Source organism: Salvelinus fontinalis, chromosome 28, assembly GCF_029448725.1.
Source record: "Salvelinus fontinalis isolate EN_2023a chromosome 28, ASM2944872v1, whole genome shotgun sequence".
In the NCBI taxonomy this organism is placed as follows: Eukaryota; Metazoa; Chordata; class Actinopteri; order Salmoniformes; family Salmonidae; genus Salvelinus; species Salvelinus fontinalis.
This window is the reverse complement of record NC_074692.1, coordinates 5,758,318-5,775,439: the sequence shown is the minus strand read 5'-3', so window position 1 is coordinate 5,775,439 and position 17,122 is coordinate 5,758,318. Positions and strand designations below refer to the sequence as shown.

Sequence of the window (17,122 nt, the reverse complement as noted above, 5' to 3'; positions counted from 1 at the left end):
TGGGTGGACGCCTGGAGATACTAAACGTGTTTATGTTCATTAACGCTCAATTACCGTGAGACCGGCAGTCTTTTGCATGACAATAACCAGCTGACAAAAGTGCATGACCACCACAGCCCTAGTAGGTGCCAAGTGCAAAAGTTTATCTCAAGTACTGCAGCACTGCTTGGTTTTTCACGGTCAACAGTTTCCTGTGTGTACTAAGAATGGTCCACCACTCAAAGGACAACCAGCCAACTGGACAACTGTGGGAAGCATTGGGTTCAGCATCCCTGTGGAACGCTTTCGACACCTTGTAGAGTCCATGCCCCGATGAATTGAGGCTGTTCTGAGGGCAAGAGGGAGAGAGTAGTGCAACACAATATTAGGAAGTGCTCTTAATGTTTTGTACACTCCGTGTATATGGCCAATAATGCAGTAATAAGTTACTGTGTGTACTGTCTAGTGTTTATACATAACAAATGCTGCAAAAATACATGTTCATACTCACAAAAACAATTTCACAAAAAAATAGTTTAAGGGAAAAAAGTATAATATTTGTAATCTCCCTAACATGCATCCCTGAAAGAATGTTCCAACAACCTCCAGTCCCTAAAAAATCCCTGCCATGCTGCAAGCAGTTTAGAGGACACATGACGCCTTGACATCTTTCAGTTGGTCGTTTTTTCAGCCTTCATAAATTGCAATTCATGCCTCTGGGGGGGGGGGGGTGGTAATACAGCTGTAATAGGATCAAACCCCTTTGGAATTCTAGCCCTCTTAAGCATGTCACATACGCTCAGTCACCCACCCCTCAGTCTGGTATGCTCCTTCAAACCTAGTGCTGCTCCCTCCTGCCTGCCTGCCCGCTGCTGCTGTGAAAGGCTTCTGTGAAAAGCCTGGGGGCCCCTGAATGCTCCACAACTCTGCTCTTCCAGAAACAAAACTAATCTCTGGAGTTTGCTCAAATCATTCGTGTTCCAAAAGCTGTCATCGTTTAAAGCAGAGGCCAGGCCAGAAATACAGGCAGAGGTGTTTCATGCCATGCTGCAGAAATTGTCTTAGGAGCAGGAAACAGAGAGATCTGGGTGACCTACTTGAGTCTGCATGCTGTTCCAATCTTTTTAGTAGTTGTGAGTATGGCCAAAGTGAGATATTAGCCTGTAAATCATCCAAAATACATGCAGTAGAGATAGACCCTCAGAAAGCCAAACTGTTTGCTTTTAAATCCAAGATGGTTCTACTTGAGACTCTGATACTCACCATTACAGTCAAGGATATCTTTATACTCAAATCTAATTAGTGATACCAAATGAAGGATTATTCTAAACTCCAGTAATCAGCTTATTACTCCACCCAGCTCTGGCCAACGAACACTTTGCTAACGCTTCAGTGCAAATTCCAGGTCTTGTGCTCTCTCCATTGGCTTTCATTCCTTTTTCTAGTGTTAAAACTACTTTTAATTTTTTATTTTTTTTTATTTTTTTTACAAAAAAACAAAAAAAACAATGAACACCTACAGTACAACATCCAAAAATCTGAGGACTCCATTTGCCAGGACTAACATTGGGCCTGTCACCTACTGAAGCAACTACCTTCCCACACCAAGTCAGCCTTTACGGCAGAGTCAGAGCCAGACAGAATCAGGCATTATACACAACATTGCATTAAATGTTTCTATATTTTAATATTAATCCTGTGGAACAACCTATTCACAGCACAATCTTTATCTTCAAATCTTCAGATTAACATTGATGGTATTCTAGCTACACGTATCACAGATGGTTGTTTTAGGATGAAAAGATAGTCAAAGCCTTCATCTGGATTAGAAAGCTTATCATTAGCATGCTGACGGTGTGTCTACATGTAAAGATTAGGGTTGCAACATTTCTGAAACTTTCCTCAAGTTCCCGAGCATATGATGCAAAACTAGTCATACTGGCTGTATTTCTGCCTGCTTGAACGGCGAATAGCTCAGATACACATGAAAACACCCCAGGAATCAATAGAACATTGCTCAGATGCACAAAAACAATATAACATTCAAAATGGGTGAATTTCCCTTTAACTTATCCTCTAAGCTATATGTCTAGCTTTCTGTTTGAGCACAGAGAAGATTCTAGGAGTGAGAGAGTTTAGTAAAGGAGTGGATTATTCTAAAACCCAGGGTGGAAAACGTTTGCGGAAATAATACCCTGATGGGAGGATAATAAGCAGTGTTGTGTACTTTCTCTCTGGAGGCACCTTCTCGAGCCAGTTGGTGGTAAACTGGTAGGGAACTGTTGTTTCTGCAAAGCAGTATGATTCAGAGCAGTCAAGAGACACAAAATTCCAACACACAAATCACTAGATAGGGTACATACAGCAACCAACCAAATTTGAAAAACATTTAAGAGAAACGCACTTCAACACAGCACATAAAGCCAACAACAAAAAAATAAAATAATAAAAATCCTCATTCCCCATGGTTTCACTAAAGTTTACAGGCTCTTACAGCCTTGCCACATTTCTGTGGCTTGTTTCAGAGTATTGAAACGTGACCACTGATGGGAGGATTATACAAAACATACTGCAAAGAAGAACTTCACTTTGGTGACTTATGGGTGGTGAAGTCACAACTTGGCATGATCGAAGAGCAACCTGCTGTCATTTCTATATGGGCATTACAATGGCGGTAAACTAGATTTGAAAACAAAGCATTTAGAAGCATTGCTGACTCTGGAGTTTTGTGGTTGGAATGCACAGTACAGTACCTGTGGATCTCACTGCAACGCATGTCCGTCTTCCACAAAGAACACAAAGCAATGAGAACCTCTCTCGCTCATGGCCTGGGATTTTTTGGGGAAAAAGATGACACGTGAGAAAGTGTATGGATGAAGGAAAACTTCAGAGGACTTTTTCTAATTTCTCACTTAAAAGAAAGAGAGTGACTTCCTCTGAAAGCTGAATAGTAAATTGGAGCAATCCAAAATGTCCCATGCCATTTCCCCTCCTCTCAACCCAGAGGCAGTCACAGAAGTACCCATGACAAAGTCAAGATTGCTTCTCCGAGCTCTGTCCCTCCCTCTTTCAAGAGTAAAGAAAATAAATTTGGGATTTTTCTGTTCAGGAGCTGTTTGGGTACTGGGTTACAGAAATACTCTCTCCCTCTGTGGCATTCAGGGGAACAAATGCTACAGAGAGCTACATTCCTGGCTTAGAAGAGCCAATCAGAGGGCAGAGTATAGAGTGAGTAGGCCCAAGCTGACCCTGGACCTGAAGTCCCTCTCTAAAGTACCAGTTACAACTGAGAAGGCAGGCTTCACAAGCCTTGTGAAATGTGCTTAAAAAAGGGGCAATATTTGGACTTCTAAATTATTGATAACCTACATTACCAAAAGTATGTGGACACCTTTATGAACATCTCATTCCAAAATCATGGGCATTAATATGGAGTTGGTCCCCCCTTTGCTGCTATAACAGCCTCCACTCTTCTGCGAAGGCTTTCCACTAGATGTTTGAACATTTCTGCAGGGGCTAGTGAGGCAACAAGAGCATTAGTGAGGTTAGGCACTGATGTTGGGCGATTAGACCTCGCAGTCGGCGTTCCAATTCATCCCAAAGGTTTCGATGGGGTTGAGGTCAGGGCTCTGTGCAGGCCAGTCAAGTTCTTCCATACCAATCTCGACAAACCATTTCTGTATGGACATCTTTGTGCAAGGGGGCATTGTCATGTTGAAACAGAAAAGGGCCTTCCCCATACGGTTGCCACAAAGTTGGAAGCTCAGAACCGTCTAGAATGTCATTGTATGCTGTAGCGTTAAGATTTCCCTTCGCTGGAACTAAAGGTCCTAGCCCGAACCGTGAAAAACAGTTCCAGACCATTATTCCTCCTACACCAAACTTTACAGTTGGCACTATGCATTGCGGCAGCTAGCGTTCTTCTGGCATCTACCAAACCCAGATTCGTCCGTCGGACTGCCAGATGCTGAAGCGTGATTCATCACCTCAGAGAATGTGTTTCCACTGCTCCAGAGTCCAATGGCGGCAAACAGTTTTTGGGCTGACGTTGCTTCCAAAGGCAGTTTGGAACACGGTAGTGAGTGTTACAACAGAGGACAGACGATTTTTAGGTGCTATGCGCTTCAGCAGTCGGCGGTCCCGTTCTGTGAGCTAGTGTGGCCTACCACTTCGCGGCTGAGCCGTTGTTGCGGTTAGACATTTATACTTCACAATAACAGCACGTACAGGTGACGGGGGAATCTCTAGCAGGGCAGAAATTTGACAAAATGACTTGTTGGAAAGGTGGTATTGTCACATGCACATTTGTGGCCTGCTGGAGGTCATTTTGCAGGGCTCTGGTAGTGCACCTCCTTGCACAAAGGCGGAGGTAGCGGTCCTGCTGCTGGTTTGTTGCCCTCCTACGGCCTCCTCCACGTCTCCTGATGTACTGGCCTGTCTCCTGGTAACGCCTCCATGCTCTGGACACTACGCTGGCAGACACAGCAAACCTTTTTGCCACAGCTCGCATTGATGTGCCATCCTGGATGAACTGCACTACCTGAGCCACTTGTGTGGGTTGTAGACTCCGTCTTATGCTACCACTAGAGTGAGAGCACCGCCAGCATTCAAAAGTGACCAAAACATCAGCCAGGAAGCATAGGAACTGAGAAGTGGTCTGTGGTCACCACCTGCAGAATCACTCCTAATTTGGGGGTGTCTTGCTAATTGCCTATAATTTCCAACTTTTGTCGATTCCATTTGCACAACAGCATGTGAAATGTATTGTCAATCAGTGTTGCTTCCTAAGTGGACAGTTTGATTTCACAGAAGTGTGATTGACTTGGAGTTACATTGTGTTGTTTAAGTGTTCCCTTTATTTTTTTGAGCAGTGTATATATATATATGGATTAGAGGCTGTGGGGTTCAAAAACTGGACCCCTTATGTTCAGTGCCAGTATTACTGTCACGACTTCCGCCGAAGTCGGTCCCTCTCCTTGTTCGGGCGGCGTTCGGCGGTCGACGTCACCGGTCTTCTAGCCATCGCCGCTCCACCTTTCATTTTCCATTTGTTTTGTCTTGTTTTCCTGCACACCTGGTTTACGTCTCCTCATAATTACTATGTGTATTTAGCCCTCTGTTCCCTCCATGTCTGTGTGGGGTATTGCTTATTTGTCAAGTTTGGCACGCTTCCAGCTGGTTAGCGCCAGGTTTTTATGTATTAACTGTGTTTTGTGGCAGCCTGTACTTTGTACTTTGTTTGTGGTACTTTGTGCTGCCTTACTTGTTTTGGGCATTTGGTTTTGGTGACACTGTTGCGTTCTGGTCTTACTATTTGCCTCAGTAAAGTGCTTCACTCATCTCTGCTCTCCTGCGCCTGACTTCCATGCACCAGCTACACCCACCGTTGACAATTACAAAATATCCCGGTATGGCATAAGGTTGGTATGAAGGTATGAGAATATGGATACCACCCAAGCCTATTTAGGTGTGTTGGCTCACTAATTGGCCACTCCTGATCCTAATGAGTGTTTCCATTGAAATGGGGTCTGTTTTTATACACTAAAATGAACAGCTTTGTAGGAGTTTAAAAAAAACAGGGCTTGCTAGCTGAGGACTAATTCCAAGGACAGAGAACAGAATATCACAGGTTTGAATCTCAATGACACCGTGCCAAAATAAAAAAAGAAATGTGTTTGCATGATTAATGCCTAAGCAAATTCATTTCCATTTGTCCCATCTGTGCCTGGAGTTCAGAACAGCTAAAGGGAAAAGTCAACATTTTTCAACTTCATATTCATCGTCTCCAGCCCAATCCCAACATCAACATGTGAAAATGCTACATTTCTATGTTTTCTTATTCATGTGATTTTTACCAATTGTGAGTAGGCACTTCCTACTAGTTGTCTACTAATTGGTTGATGATGTCATTGGAAACACTTATCTATCTTTTTTTACTACAAAACATAGAAACGTGTCATTTTCACATATGTTGATGTTGGGGTGGTACTGGAGATTTTGAATATGAAGTAAGAAAAGTGATGTTTACCTTAAACCCAAACTAAGATAGCAGGTGTATTAAGTCTTATTGAAACATTCAGTGAAAGTTAAGAAAAACCTCCAAATAACCTTTACATTATATTCAAAACTTTCACAACATTTAGAGAATGTTCTCAGAAAATGTATTTAATCTCCTTCAAATAACCTATAATTTCCATTCTCAGGACTTTTATAAAACCTCCCAGGAAATAGTTTAGGGAACCTTAGTAAAACTTCCTCAGAACCCCCCTGCAACCTAAAAAATGTACATTCCCAGAACTGGAGAAAAGTTCACTTCCATTCTCAGAATGTTTAAAAAAGCATTCATTTTTACCGGTCGGGAAAATTATGGCTTCGTTCCCAGAACCAATAGCAAACCAAAAACATATGTTCCCACAACTTCCAAGGTACCAAATGTGCTAGCTTCAAATATTGGTTAAAACGACTGTGATATCATGGATGGTCAGTCCATAGCTCTGTCTATGAATTTGAGAGTGGTTATATATTTCTCCAGGCCCACCCCTCTACGTTTTACCAAAACAGTGACAACACTTTATTGTTTCAACTGTGGCTTGACCCTTTAAAAAGAGGCATAGACAAATGTATAATTTTTTTCACCTTACATAAGATTGATAATAATACAGGGCTTTGAAAATATGGCCTCGTTTTGGGAAGTGTTTTTATCCAGTCTCTTGAACAAGGGAGCTTCATGGTCCACAAAGAGGGATAATACAATTCTGAATTTTGTAAAATATTTTTCTTTCTATGCTGTCACTGCAACTGGTATGTCTGAACTTGTACACTGTTTATTGACCGCAGACAGCAACATTTTCATAAACATTCATATTTTTAATCCCAGCAATCCACTGGGCTTTAAGCAACTATAGGGCGTTATACTTCCAGCCCTGGATCTCTTGAAGACAAAAAAGCCCAGTAAAACATGTATAATGAGTATAAATAGAGGGTGAAAAATGGCTACGGACTGATTCGAAATAAACTGGCCTGAATCTCTGGTCTGACACCATCGCCTGGTCTACAGCCCATTGCTATGAGTCTATCATTGTCTCTCACTGCATGGTGCACTACAGTCTATTGGCCTAACAAGCTGTGCGAGACAGAACATCCTGAGCGGAGGACTATAGAAACAGAGAAGATTGGGCAGAGGATTTATACAGCTGCTCTTTTGCAGACAAAGACACTTGTGTGCAGCATGTGAGGTCAGCAAATTGCCCTGACGTATGACGGCTAGCTGAGCCCTCTCCGAAGGAATTCGAACTTCAAACGTCACAAGCCCACATGCTTATATGTCAAAGATGGAGCACGAGATCTATAGTAAAAGGATGTTTGTTTATTCCCCCCCCCCCCCTCTTCAGTAGCTCAACAGTCCAACAGGTCAAATATTTCACACCAAGGGCAATATTTTGTCACACCTTGTAGCCTAATTTAGTCAAACTATGATCTTCATATTTGACAACTAAAATCAGTACAACTGAGCTGAAAAGGACTCTTATCATTACTGCAAACATTTAATAGAAAATCTGTCGAATCCCTCCCTTGCCTTCAAGGTGAATTGAAGTGCCAAAGTAAAACCACAGAAGCACATAGCATGAGCAACGACAGCTTAGACTTGTTACTTGATTCAAAGACAAGCCGAAGAATGACGATAAAAATGAGAAGTGGCAGCCTTTTCACCTTCATAACATGGGAAGAGCAATTGTCAGCTAGCCTTCATGTAAAACATACTTTCACAACAGTACAGGATTAACCACGTGGATTAGAAACACAACAAATACCATTGCATAGACTAAAAAGGTTAAAATGTAACATCTGTCAGTTTAAAGCAAGATAAGTAATGCATCTACGCAGTTCAACTCCCACAAGTTTGAGTCAAAAAGAAGTGCACCATTGTTCAGTCAGTCATCCCATTAAATTCAGAGGCAAGCGCTTTTCTTTTCAAGAGGGCGAAAATGGACTGGGATCCAATAAAATGTCATCCACAATCCTCATCTTTTTTTACACTTTCAGAGCTTGTTGGGCTTCACCACCATTTTTAACTCAAAAAGCATTAGCAAGCCGTACCATGTTTTTTGAGGGCATTGTAATTGATATTGTAATTGATACAATATGCAAATAGACTTCTATTTGGTACAAAAACTATTTGTGTTTTTGGTCACAAAAATAAGGCAGACACTTATGTACACTGGAATAATTGTTCAATCTGGAGGGGGGACTCATCCCGAGCAGACATATCCTTCCATGTAAGAGGGGATAAAAACTTGTTAACTTGCTTAAAAAAAAGTTACAAAATAAACATGGGAGATTTTTGTAAGCCGCCGTACAACACATTACAATTTGATACTTTTTTGATTACGTTTGCAATACGCCTGAGGGGTTAGGTTCTTCGGTTTTCGGCTTGTAAGCCATTCTGTATCTACATGTTGGCAGTGAATATGACAACTTTGGGTACTAGGGAGACATCTAAATGACAAGATGAACAACAGATGGGACCCAAGTGTAATGCCACTGAGGTACTGTATGTACATCTGTTCTTGCTCCCCAACAGTACCCTCTGCGGGGCCGGTACCCTCTGCGGGGCCGGGTAGACAACCGGATGCATCCTGTTTTCAGGTGAAATTAAAGAGAGCCTGTGACGCGACTTCCGCTTTTGGACGTTAACAAGGCGACACTCCATCTTAACTCCTCCCCATTTACTGGATTGGTTCAACTGTGCAGAAGAGAACCTCTCCCAAAAATAGTGTTAGGTTTCCCCAACAATAGAGTTAAGATCCAGATCCTCAGCTGCACCATCGAGAGCATTCTGACCCGCCTGATATGGCAACTGCTCGGAATCTGACCGTAAGGCGCTACAGAGGGTACAGCCCAGTATATCACCAGATCGCCAGGGCCAAGCTTCCTGCCATCCAGGACCTATATAATAGGTGGGGTCAGAGGAAAGCCCAACAAATTGTCACAGACTCCAAACAACCAAGTCATAGACTGATTTCTCTGCTACCGCACAGCAAGTGGTACCAGAGCGCCAAGTCTAGGACCAAAAGGCTCCTTAACAGCTTCTACCCCCAAGCCATAAGACTGCTGAACAATTAAATCAAAATGGCCACCGGACTATTTACATTGACACCCCGCCCCCTCCATTTGTTTTGTACACTGCTGCTACTCCCTGTTTATTATCTATGCAGTTACTTCACCAGTACCTACATGTTCAAATTACCTCAACTAACCTGTACCCCCGCACATTGACTCGGTACCTGTACTCCCTGTATATAGCCTTGTTATTGTTATTTTATTGTGTTATTATTATTTACTTTAGTTTATTTGGTAAATATTTACTTAAATCTTCTTGAGGTGGACTGTTGGTTAAGGGCTTGTGAGTAAGCATTTCATGGTAAGGTCTACACTTATTGTATCGCGCGCATGTGACAAATAAAGTTTGATTTTGAGATCATCTCTCAAACTAAAATAACAAATGCATCATAGGCTATTGTAGAGCTGGACAATATGGACAACTATCGCGATATCCATATCGTGATAAATTGCCGCGATAATGATAAATAGAACAACATGTTTATAACGTTAATGTACACACATTTTTTTATCCTTTAAACTACTTAAATGTAATGGTTGTAGCTATCAATTGTACCATTAACAATCACTCAATATTAATTAAGTAATATTATTAGCAAACTTATTTCATTTCAAACTTCCCATTTCTGTAGTGTAGGCTATTTATCGTAAAGAACGATATCAGCAAAATGCCTGCGATCAGTGATTGGTATCGATCATTTTCGCTTTATTGTCCCATCTCTAGGCAATCGTCAACTCGCCATTGCAACACAGCATTAAAATGTTGACTCTAATTTCATGCTAAAGCAGATTATGTCAATTTTGATATGTCATCAAGATTATGCTAACTCTTTGTGTTACATCTAGGGCTAATGCAGGCTGTCTCTGGAGCATGTAATCCCTTAGTGTTAAAAAAAAACAAATTGTTCTGGATACTTTAGAGAACAATGAGATAGCATTATGTCAAATTTACTGTTGATATCGATATTTCAGCACATCATTCATTCATATTTGAGGAGGAATTTATGATTGTGTTTTTCAGCCATAGTAGTAGTCAAAAAGGCCCGTACCAGTATCTTTCTAGACTGTTGGCAAGGATATTCTAGTACTGACAGTGACTCCTGCAAGTGCTAATAAAATGAATTATTCATTACACCACAACATTGCATGCTCATGAAGCTAGAAATGCAAAGATATGCATTCACATTAACCATGGGGCATGTTAAATAGAAAAATAGGCTGTCTCCCTTCAAATTCATTCAAACGCTAACGTACTAAAGAACAGTATAAGAAAATGTGTTGATCATATCAGGGAACTGGCATGAATTCATTGGCAGTCACACAAAAAAGCTTACCTGGCAGTCATGAACAAAGAGGTGTCTAGGTTACATACTGGTGCATCAAGGGTTGTTTAGAACCCAGACAATTTTACACTGGAGGAAGACTGCCTGAGCATCAGGGTGGATGGCTATTTTAACTCATACTAGAGTGTGTACTGTAAATACTAGACAATTACTTCAAATGAGGTTAAGCAGATAGTTGTGGGATTTTAATATTTCCAAGGAAAGTTGGGCCAAACAGTGGTTTTGGTATGGTATTCTCGTGACAAATGTTAAAGTGGCACAGAGCCCGGCTAATAAAACGGAATAAATCCAAGTCAGCCAAGTGTGGCTCTAGAAATATTCTAACCTGGACTCATGTTGAAACTAAAGCCACACTTCAAGTTGATCGGTATATGATACAAAGTAGAATTTATCCTCAACCGTTCATTGAACAGTTGTTCTCCTGAAAATGTTAAATAAATGTACAAGCTTTCAAGGCAAACAATTACGTCTCCGTTCTCAAAAATGTAATGAGTCCTACACGTCCTCACACTTGAACCGCTGCTGCGCACTTTGCACAATATTCATGCTATTCTTTAGAAGACGCAAAAACAGATTTGTATGGGTCATTCAGCTCACAGATTACAGAGTGGAAATCCAGTTGCGGCACAGATTGCTTGAATTTATTCTGAGACAGAAGAATATTTACATGAATCTCTTGTTGCAGACAGCATTCTAAGCAAAAAGTGTCCACTCACTTTTTTTGACTAAAGCATTCATATGGACTAAGAATTCGTCCTAGTAGCGTCAAACATCCTCTTGAATACAGTATTAGTACCCCCCCGGCATCTGCTCTGTCTACTCGAACAAAACATTTGATTCATAGGAATTCCACAAGCAATCTGCATCAACAGCAAACAACCCCACTTCACTAAAACTCCAATCTGGAAATGAGTGGAAAAGAAGCACAAAGAGAACAGCCGCCAGTCTTGCTGATCTCAAAGCTCCCATTGCCACGGGGACTGAAGCAGATTTCAACAGGTTGTCTGCTTGATTTAACAAGTCGCCCTTACCATTGTAGCTCTCCAGTTCGGCCGCGTTGTCCAACTCCATAACTTCAAAGCACCGAATGAGGCATGCTCCTCTCTGCCAATTGTGTTTGTGTGTGTGCGGATGTAGAATGGAGAGAGGCACAGAAACCTAGCCTCGTCTCCCGCCTACCAGAGTGAGTAGCGCTGCCTGGTTTTGCAGGGGCAGCTGTGCTGTGTTCTGGCTGCTGCTGTGATACATCTGGCAGCCTTTCCAAGTCTATGATTAAGTTGGGCTCAACATAGGGCCTCACTGCCAGCTCTCGCTCCTCAACTCTTAAAGACACAGCACATTTTTTATCATCTGCCTTTCACCAGATGGTCACTTAACAAGTTCCGAATCCCTCTCACTTCAGTTCTCTGAGATCCTGATCAATGGCCACGACAACCAGATCCTCTACTACATGAACACGTGGTGATGCAGGACCACAGCTAAGGGCGCTACTGAGCAAAAACAAGCAGTAGCAGGCAAATTGATGGATTAGATCAATTCATTTCCATTTTGAGTCCTGTGGTCACGGTTTGACATTATTACAGCGTACTGTGAAAGAATTAGAATACATTTTGTAATTGAAAATTGAGACCTCCAGTGGTGAGGAAAGGAAATAGGCTAGATTCACCCGTGTCTCAGTAGTAAGAGTTGCTGTAGGAGCAACGGTAGAGTTTACCTTACTCAGCAGCAAGCTGTCACTGTCTGGAATACGACTTAAAGAGCGACTGCATCCTAAAAACCAACAAATCCCGTTGAAAATGGCATCGATGGGAGTCTGAATCATGTGTTATAGTGTCAAATTTGACTACAAAGTGTAAATAGAATAATTTGGGTCATAAAGTCAGTCTCATCTAAAACGGAGTTTGGAACCTCAGCGGGTCACAACTAGTAAATTAACGTTGGGTTTGGATTCAAATTATGTTAACAAATCATGTCCCCTTTGACACAACTGTGTGGGAGTTGAACTGCGTAGATGTGTTACTTAGCTTTAAACTGACAGATGAAGACAATTTGTAACCTTTAGTCTATATAGTTTTTGTGTTTCTAAATACACTTGGTTTATCCTATACAGCGGCGATTTTTAGCATGTAAATCTTGGTGGGGCAAAATAAAAACAATTTGGGATGCATGCCAGCATAGCCATAACACACCACTAAACAACACATGAATTGCACTATAACTGTGACAAACGGTGCCCACAAACTGTTAAGGCCTACATAAAGCTGTCCCAACACCTTACCACCGCTACACCTGGCTATCAGCGTAGCCTTGTCTGGTAGCGAAACAGTTCATTCAGCCTCATTTACTGCCGTTTAAAAAAAACATAGCTGATATGGCTGACTTGCTTAAACAAATGTGATTTCTACTGACAATTGAGATGTACAAACTATGGCATAAGGGGACGACAAGCGGATAAGAGACAATAGGTAATTTCGATTAAGACATTAATGAGCACGCAATGACAGACGTAGTCAATATAACTATTTGGTCAGCACTTGAAATGTACAGCGATAGAATTCAGAACATGGGCCGTTCTTACAGTGTACTCCCTGTACAACAAGTCAGAACCATAGGATAAATAAAGGGGGCATATAAACAGACAATGAAGGCTCTTACAATATTCGATGATTACATTTCTCTGAAACAGGTTATATGTGAACCACCAAGTCAGAACAGTAGGTGAAATTAAGAGGTGAAACTATACCAAATTATTAGGGTGAGGCACATTGAACGCTGTTTGGGTCTTTGCATGTCAAAAAGAGATAATGTCATATAACACCATTTGACACATCAAATAACACAATTATATTATAGAATGTTGTGTGTGCTGAATTTGCACGTGCAAGCCAAGCGCCACCACTACAATCAGTAGCACTGTCAAAACTGTCCAAAAAAAGTTGCAAACAAGCACACACCGGGCCATGAACAATGTGTTTACAATACCGCGTTGGTGAAAATAGACAAATTATTAGGATGAGGCACATGGGCTACTAACAGCTTACTACACAACATACACTTAGTATTACTTTCTTAGCTACAGTATACATATCTCCCTTGCATATTGCAGCAGCATACAACACGTTTTTGGACTCACCTTGTGAAGGTGGCGCATAGGTCCTTTGTGGGAAAATTTTGTCATTAAAGTCTGGCATTCTCTTGATTTATGGTGGGAACTCTGTAAAAAAAAAAACACAGCCACTCCATTGAATAGCAGGCTAACGTTATCGGTTTCTTTGCAATGCTTGCAGTTGGCCACTGATTCCTTCCAAACAACTCATTGTTGAATTTATGTCCAATGGGCGATGAGCAGCGATACGTTTTATCTTAATATCTCTTCATATGACAAGTATTAAAAAGGATTTGCTAGTAGATTGTCGACTTGGTTCATGATGATGACTGCTAGCTAAGACTTTGAAAGTAAGATGTTGACATGATCAGTCCAACTGTACCTATTACGTGATTTGACGTCATTTTATCTGTGGCCAATGACCTTGAGCCTTCTTGGAAGGGCACTTGTAATATAACTACGGCAGGACCCAAAGGGCTGAAATTGTAGATGTCTACCTTTACTAAGCTCTTAAACTTGGCGATGACGTAATGTCCCCATGAGTGACAGAACACTGAGCCAATCATGGCACAACGCTCCGTATTATCTGCTGGCTTGCCCCACTACCACAGAAAGCACTGACCTAGGCTTAAAACACCTGCATTTTGGAGCTGCTTTAATCAAGAAAACAAAAAGGAGACCATGTGTATGCAGAATTAGATATATTTTTTAAATTACATTGTTTGCAAACTGATATGTGACACGTATTAATGTCAAAATAACATGCAAAACAGGCAAGCCCAAAAAAGTAAAATATTTTTACATATTATTATTATTATTATTTTATGCTAAAAATGTGGGGCTAAAAACATGCCCTGAATGAGGTCGCCACTGATCCAATACTGTCGTGAAAGAATGTTTGACACTTCGCTTCCTCATTGAGGGAATTCTATTAGTCTGGACCAGTTGAACCAGGTAATGGCCCGTCATTGGCCGAAAGCGGGGAGGGAGGAGTGCCCTCCTTAAATCCGTCATGTTGTCAACAAGGCCGCTAGTTGCATCGTCCAGAAACATACACCTCTGTCCATGCAAGAAATATTTGAATTTTCAAACTAGTTTTCATTGGGAAGGCAGATAACAGGATTTTATCAAAAGCAATCACTTGTGCATGTGAAAACTGAATCCAAATTATCGCTCCACGTGCTTGTTTACGTCACTTTTGTTTTGAGCAGACTTCGCAATCAACCAGAGCGGGGCACCTGGCTCATGCCCAGGAGGCAGCCCGGTTCCAAAACGAAAGCAATCACTTTTCACCCGGTTCAAACTCATCCCATCGGGGCAACCCAGGCCAGATAAACGACTCCCCTCATTGAATGGGGGCTGTTTTATCGCCCCCAAAGCGTTCAAATCAAAGGATCACGGCCGTTTGAGACTGATTGACCAACCAGTGGTGGTGAATGTACCCGTACAGATATAGCATTGTAATATTAACCATTTTGTCACAAAAGGATAATAATCCTGCAGCAGGAAGATTTGCATGTCTATTTAATATTCATAATCGATGCCAGGAGGCAGCAGGAAGCGTGTTTGTAGGCTATAAAATAATCTAGACTGCAGGTCCACTGGACGCCAGTTCAAGTAGCCTATGTGCAGGTTACATCGCTTCTCGTGTGAATTCTTGTGTGTATTATAATAAAATAGACCATACTTATAGGGGGTAGATGGCAAATTTTGCCACACCACTAGAGGGATATCAACAGACTACCAACTTACTACCCTGAGACAAGGCTGAGTATAGCCCACAAAGAGCTCCTCCACCGCACTAGGGGGCACAAAACCGGACAGGAAAACCACGTCCGTGACTCAACCCACTCAAGTGACTAGTAAGCCAGTGACTCAGCCCCCGTAATAGGGTCAATGGCAGAGAATCCCAGTAGAGAGAGGGGATTGATAGTGAAACTTCGGTATTGATTGTTGTAAGACTTACCTGTTCAAAATTAAACACCACACTTGGTGTAAATAATTTTAGTATGCATTCACGATGGTAAAGGAGTGACATTTATTTTCATTAATGCTATCGAAATTGTAAAATGATTCCAATGTGTTGTACCATATACCTTTTTATGAAATTGTGCACATTGATAGATATTAAATCAACATTGAATGACCGTAATTGAAACTGTACAGCCTACGGACTTTGTTTGATGTCAGTCTTCATTGGAGAGATAAAATCAATTGTACTAAGTTGTTGTTCTTTTGGTTTGCTGTCACAGTTTATCATAAGGTGTAAAAAAAAGCTATCTGACCGAATACTTTTTCACTCTTACTTGAGTAGTTTCTTAAGGCTTATTTTACTTTAGTAAATTACAATCTAAGTAACACTACTTAAGTACAGATTGTCAGTACTATACCCACCTCTGAAAATTATACATAGCTTAACTATAAAAGATGGGCAACCATCCACACTGCAGGAAAGTTGATCATTTCACAGTAGGCCTACATCTGTCAATCAACTGATGGCACAAAAAATCTACTTGATTTAGCCAGGTAAACACAGTAGATTATCGGTTTTCACACCTTTCATTGGTGATTATTGATAGGCTAATGGGTAGCCGACAAAATGTCGCTTATAGAAATATAACCAAATAACAAGAGGCCTATTGCAACCATCGATGGCACTAGATTATCGACAACTCAGGTCTCGTTAAACCATCAATATGCGCTAAATTCACACGCACAGCTGATCTCAAATTAACCATTATTGGTCACCTCTACCAAGTCAGAGATCTATATATAATGACGAGATGCTCATGTCTCCGCCCTAACAATGGAAGTCGTCCCAAAGGCAGGAAGGCAGCCAACAAGTTTAGGTCTGCATACAGTATTAAGCCCATAGAAACGCACTGGGCTTATTTTGGCGAGAATGAACCCTCTCACTTCGCATCTTCCTCTCTGCCACATAGTCATGCTTGCAACCAAAGTCTTTAAAGATACAGTGCATTCGGAAAGTATTCAGACCCCTTAACTTTGGCGACATTTTGTTCCCTTACAGCCTTATTTTAAAATCGATTAAATAGTTTTTCTTCAATCTACACGCAATACCCCATAATGACAAAGCAAAAATAGTTTTTTAGATTTTTTGGAAATGTATTAAAAATAAAAACCTTAAATATCTATTTACGTAAGTATTCAGTACTTTGTTGAGGCACATTTGGCAGTGATTACAGCCTTGAGTCTTCTTGGGTATGACGCTACAAGCTTGGCACACCTGCATTTGGGGAGTTTCTCCCATTCCTCTCTGCAGATCCTCTCAAGCTCAGTCAGGTTGGATGGGGAGTGTCGCTACACAACTATTTTCAGGTCTCTCCTGGGATGTTCGATCGGGTTCAGGTCAGGGTTTTGGCTGGGCCACTCAAGGACATTCTGAGACTTGTCCCGAAGCCACTCCTGTGCTGTCTTGGCTGTGTGCTTAGGGTCATTGTCCTGTTGGAAGTTGAGCCTTTGCCCCAGTTTGAGGTCCCAAGTGCTCTGGAGCAGGTTTTCATCAAGGATCTCTGTACTTTTCTCCGTTCATCTTTCCCTCGATCCTGACTGG

At 41.4% G+C, this 17,122-nt stretch overlaps 1 protein-coding gene across 2 annotated transcripts in view; it reads right to left on the bottom strand.

The window, feature by feature from the left end:
• LOC129825986 (disabled homolog 2-interacting protein-like) overlaps positions 1-11,853 on the bottom strand; it is a 97,675-nt gene extending 85,822 nt beyond the window's left edge. The window contains exon 1 of one of the 2 annotated variants that reach the window (XM_055886206.1): positions 11,474-11,853. In XM_055886206.1, coding sequence (XP_055742181.1) covers positions 11,474-11,513 — 40 coding nt within the window. In that variant the 5' untranslated portion in view covers positions 11,514-11,853. The remainder of the gene's footprint in view (positions 1-11,473) is intronic. The other variant, XM_055886207.1, reaches the window with a different exon arrangement.
• Positions 11,854-17,122: the final 5,269 nt, after the last annotated feature.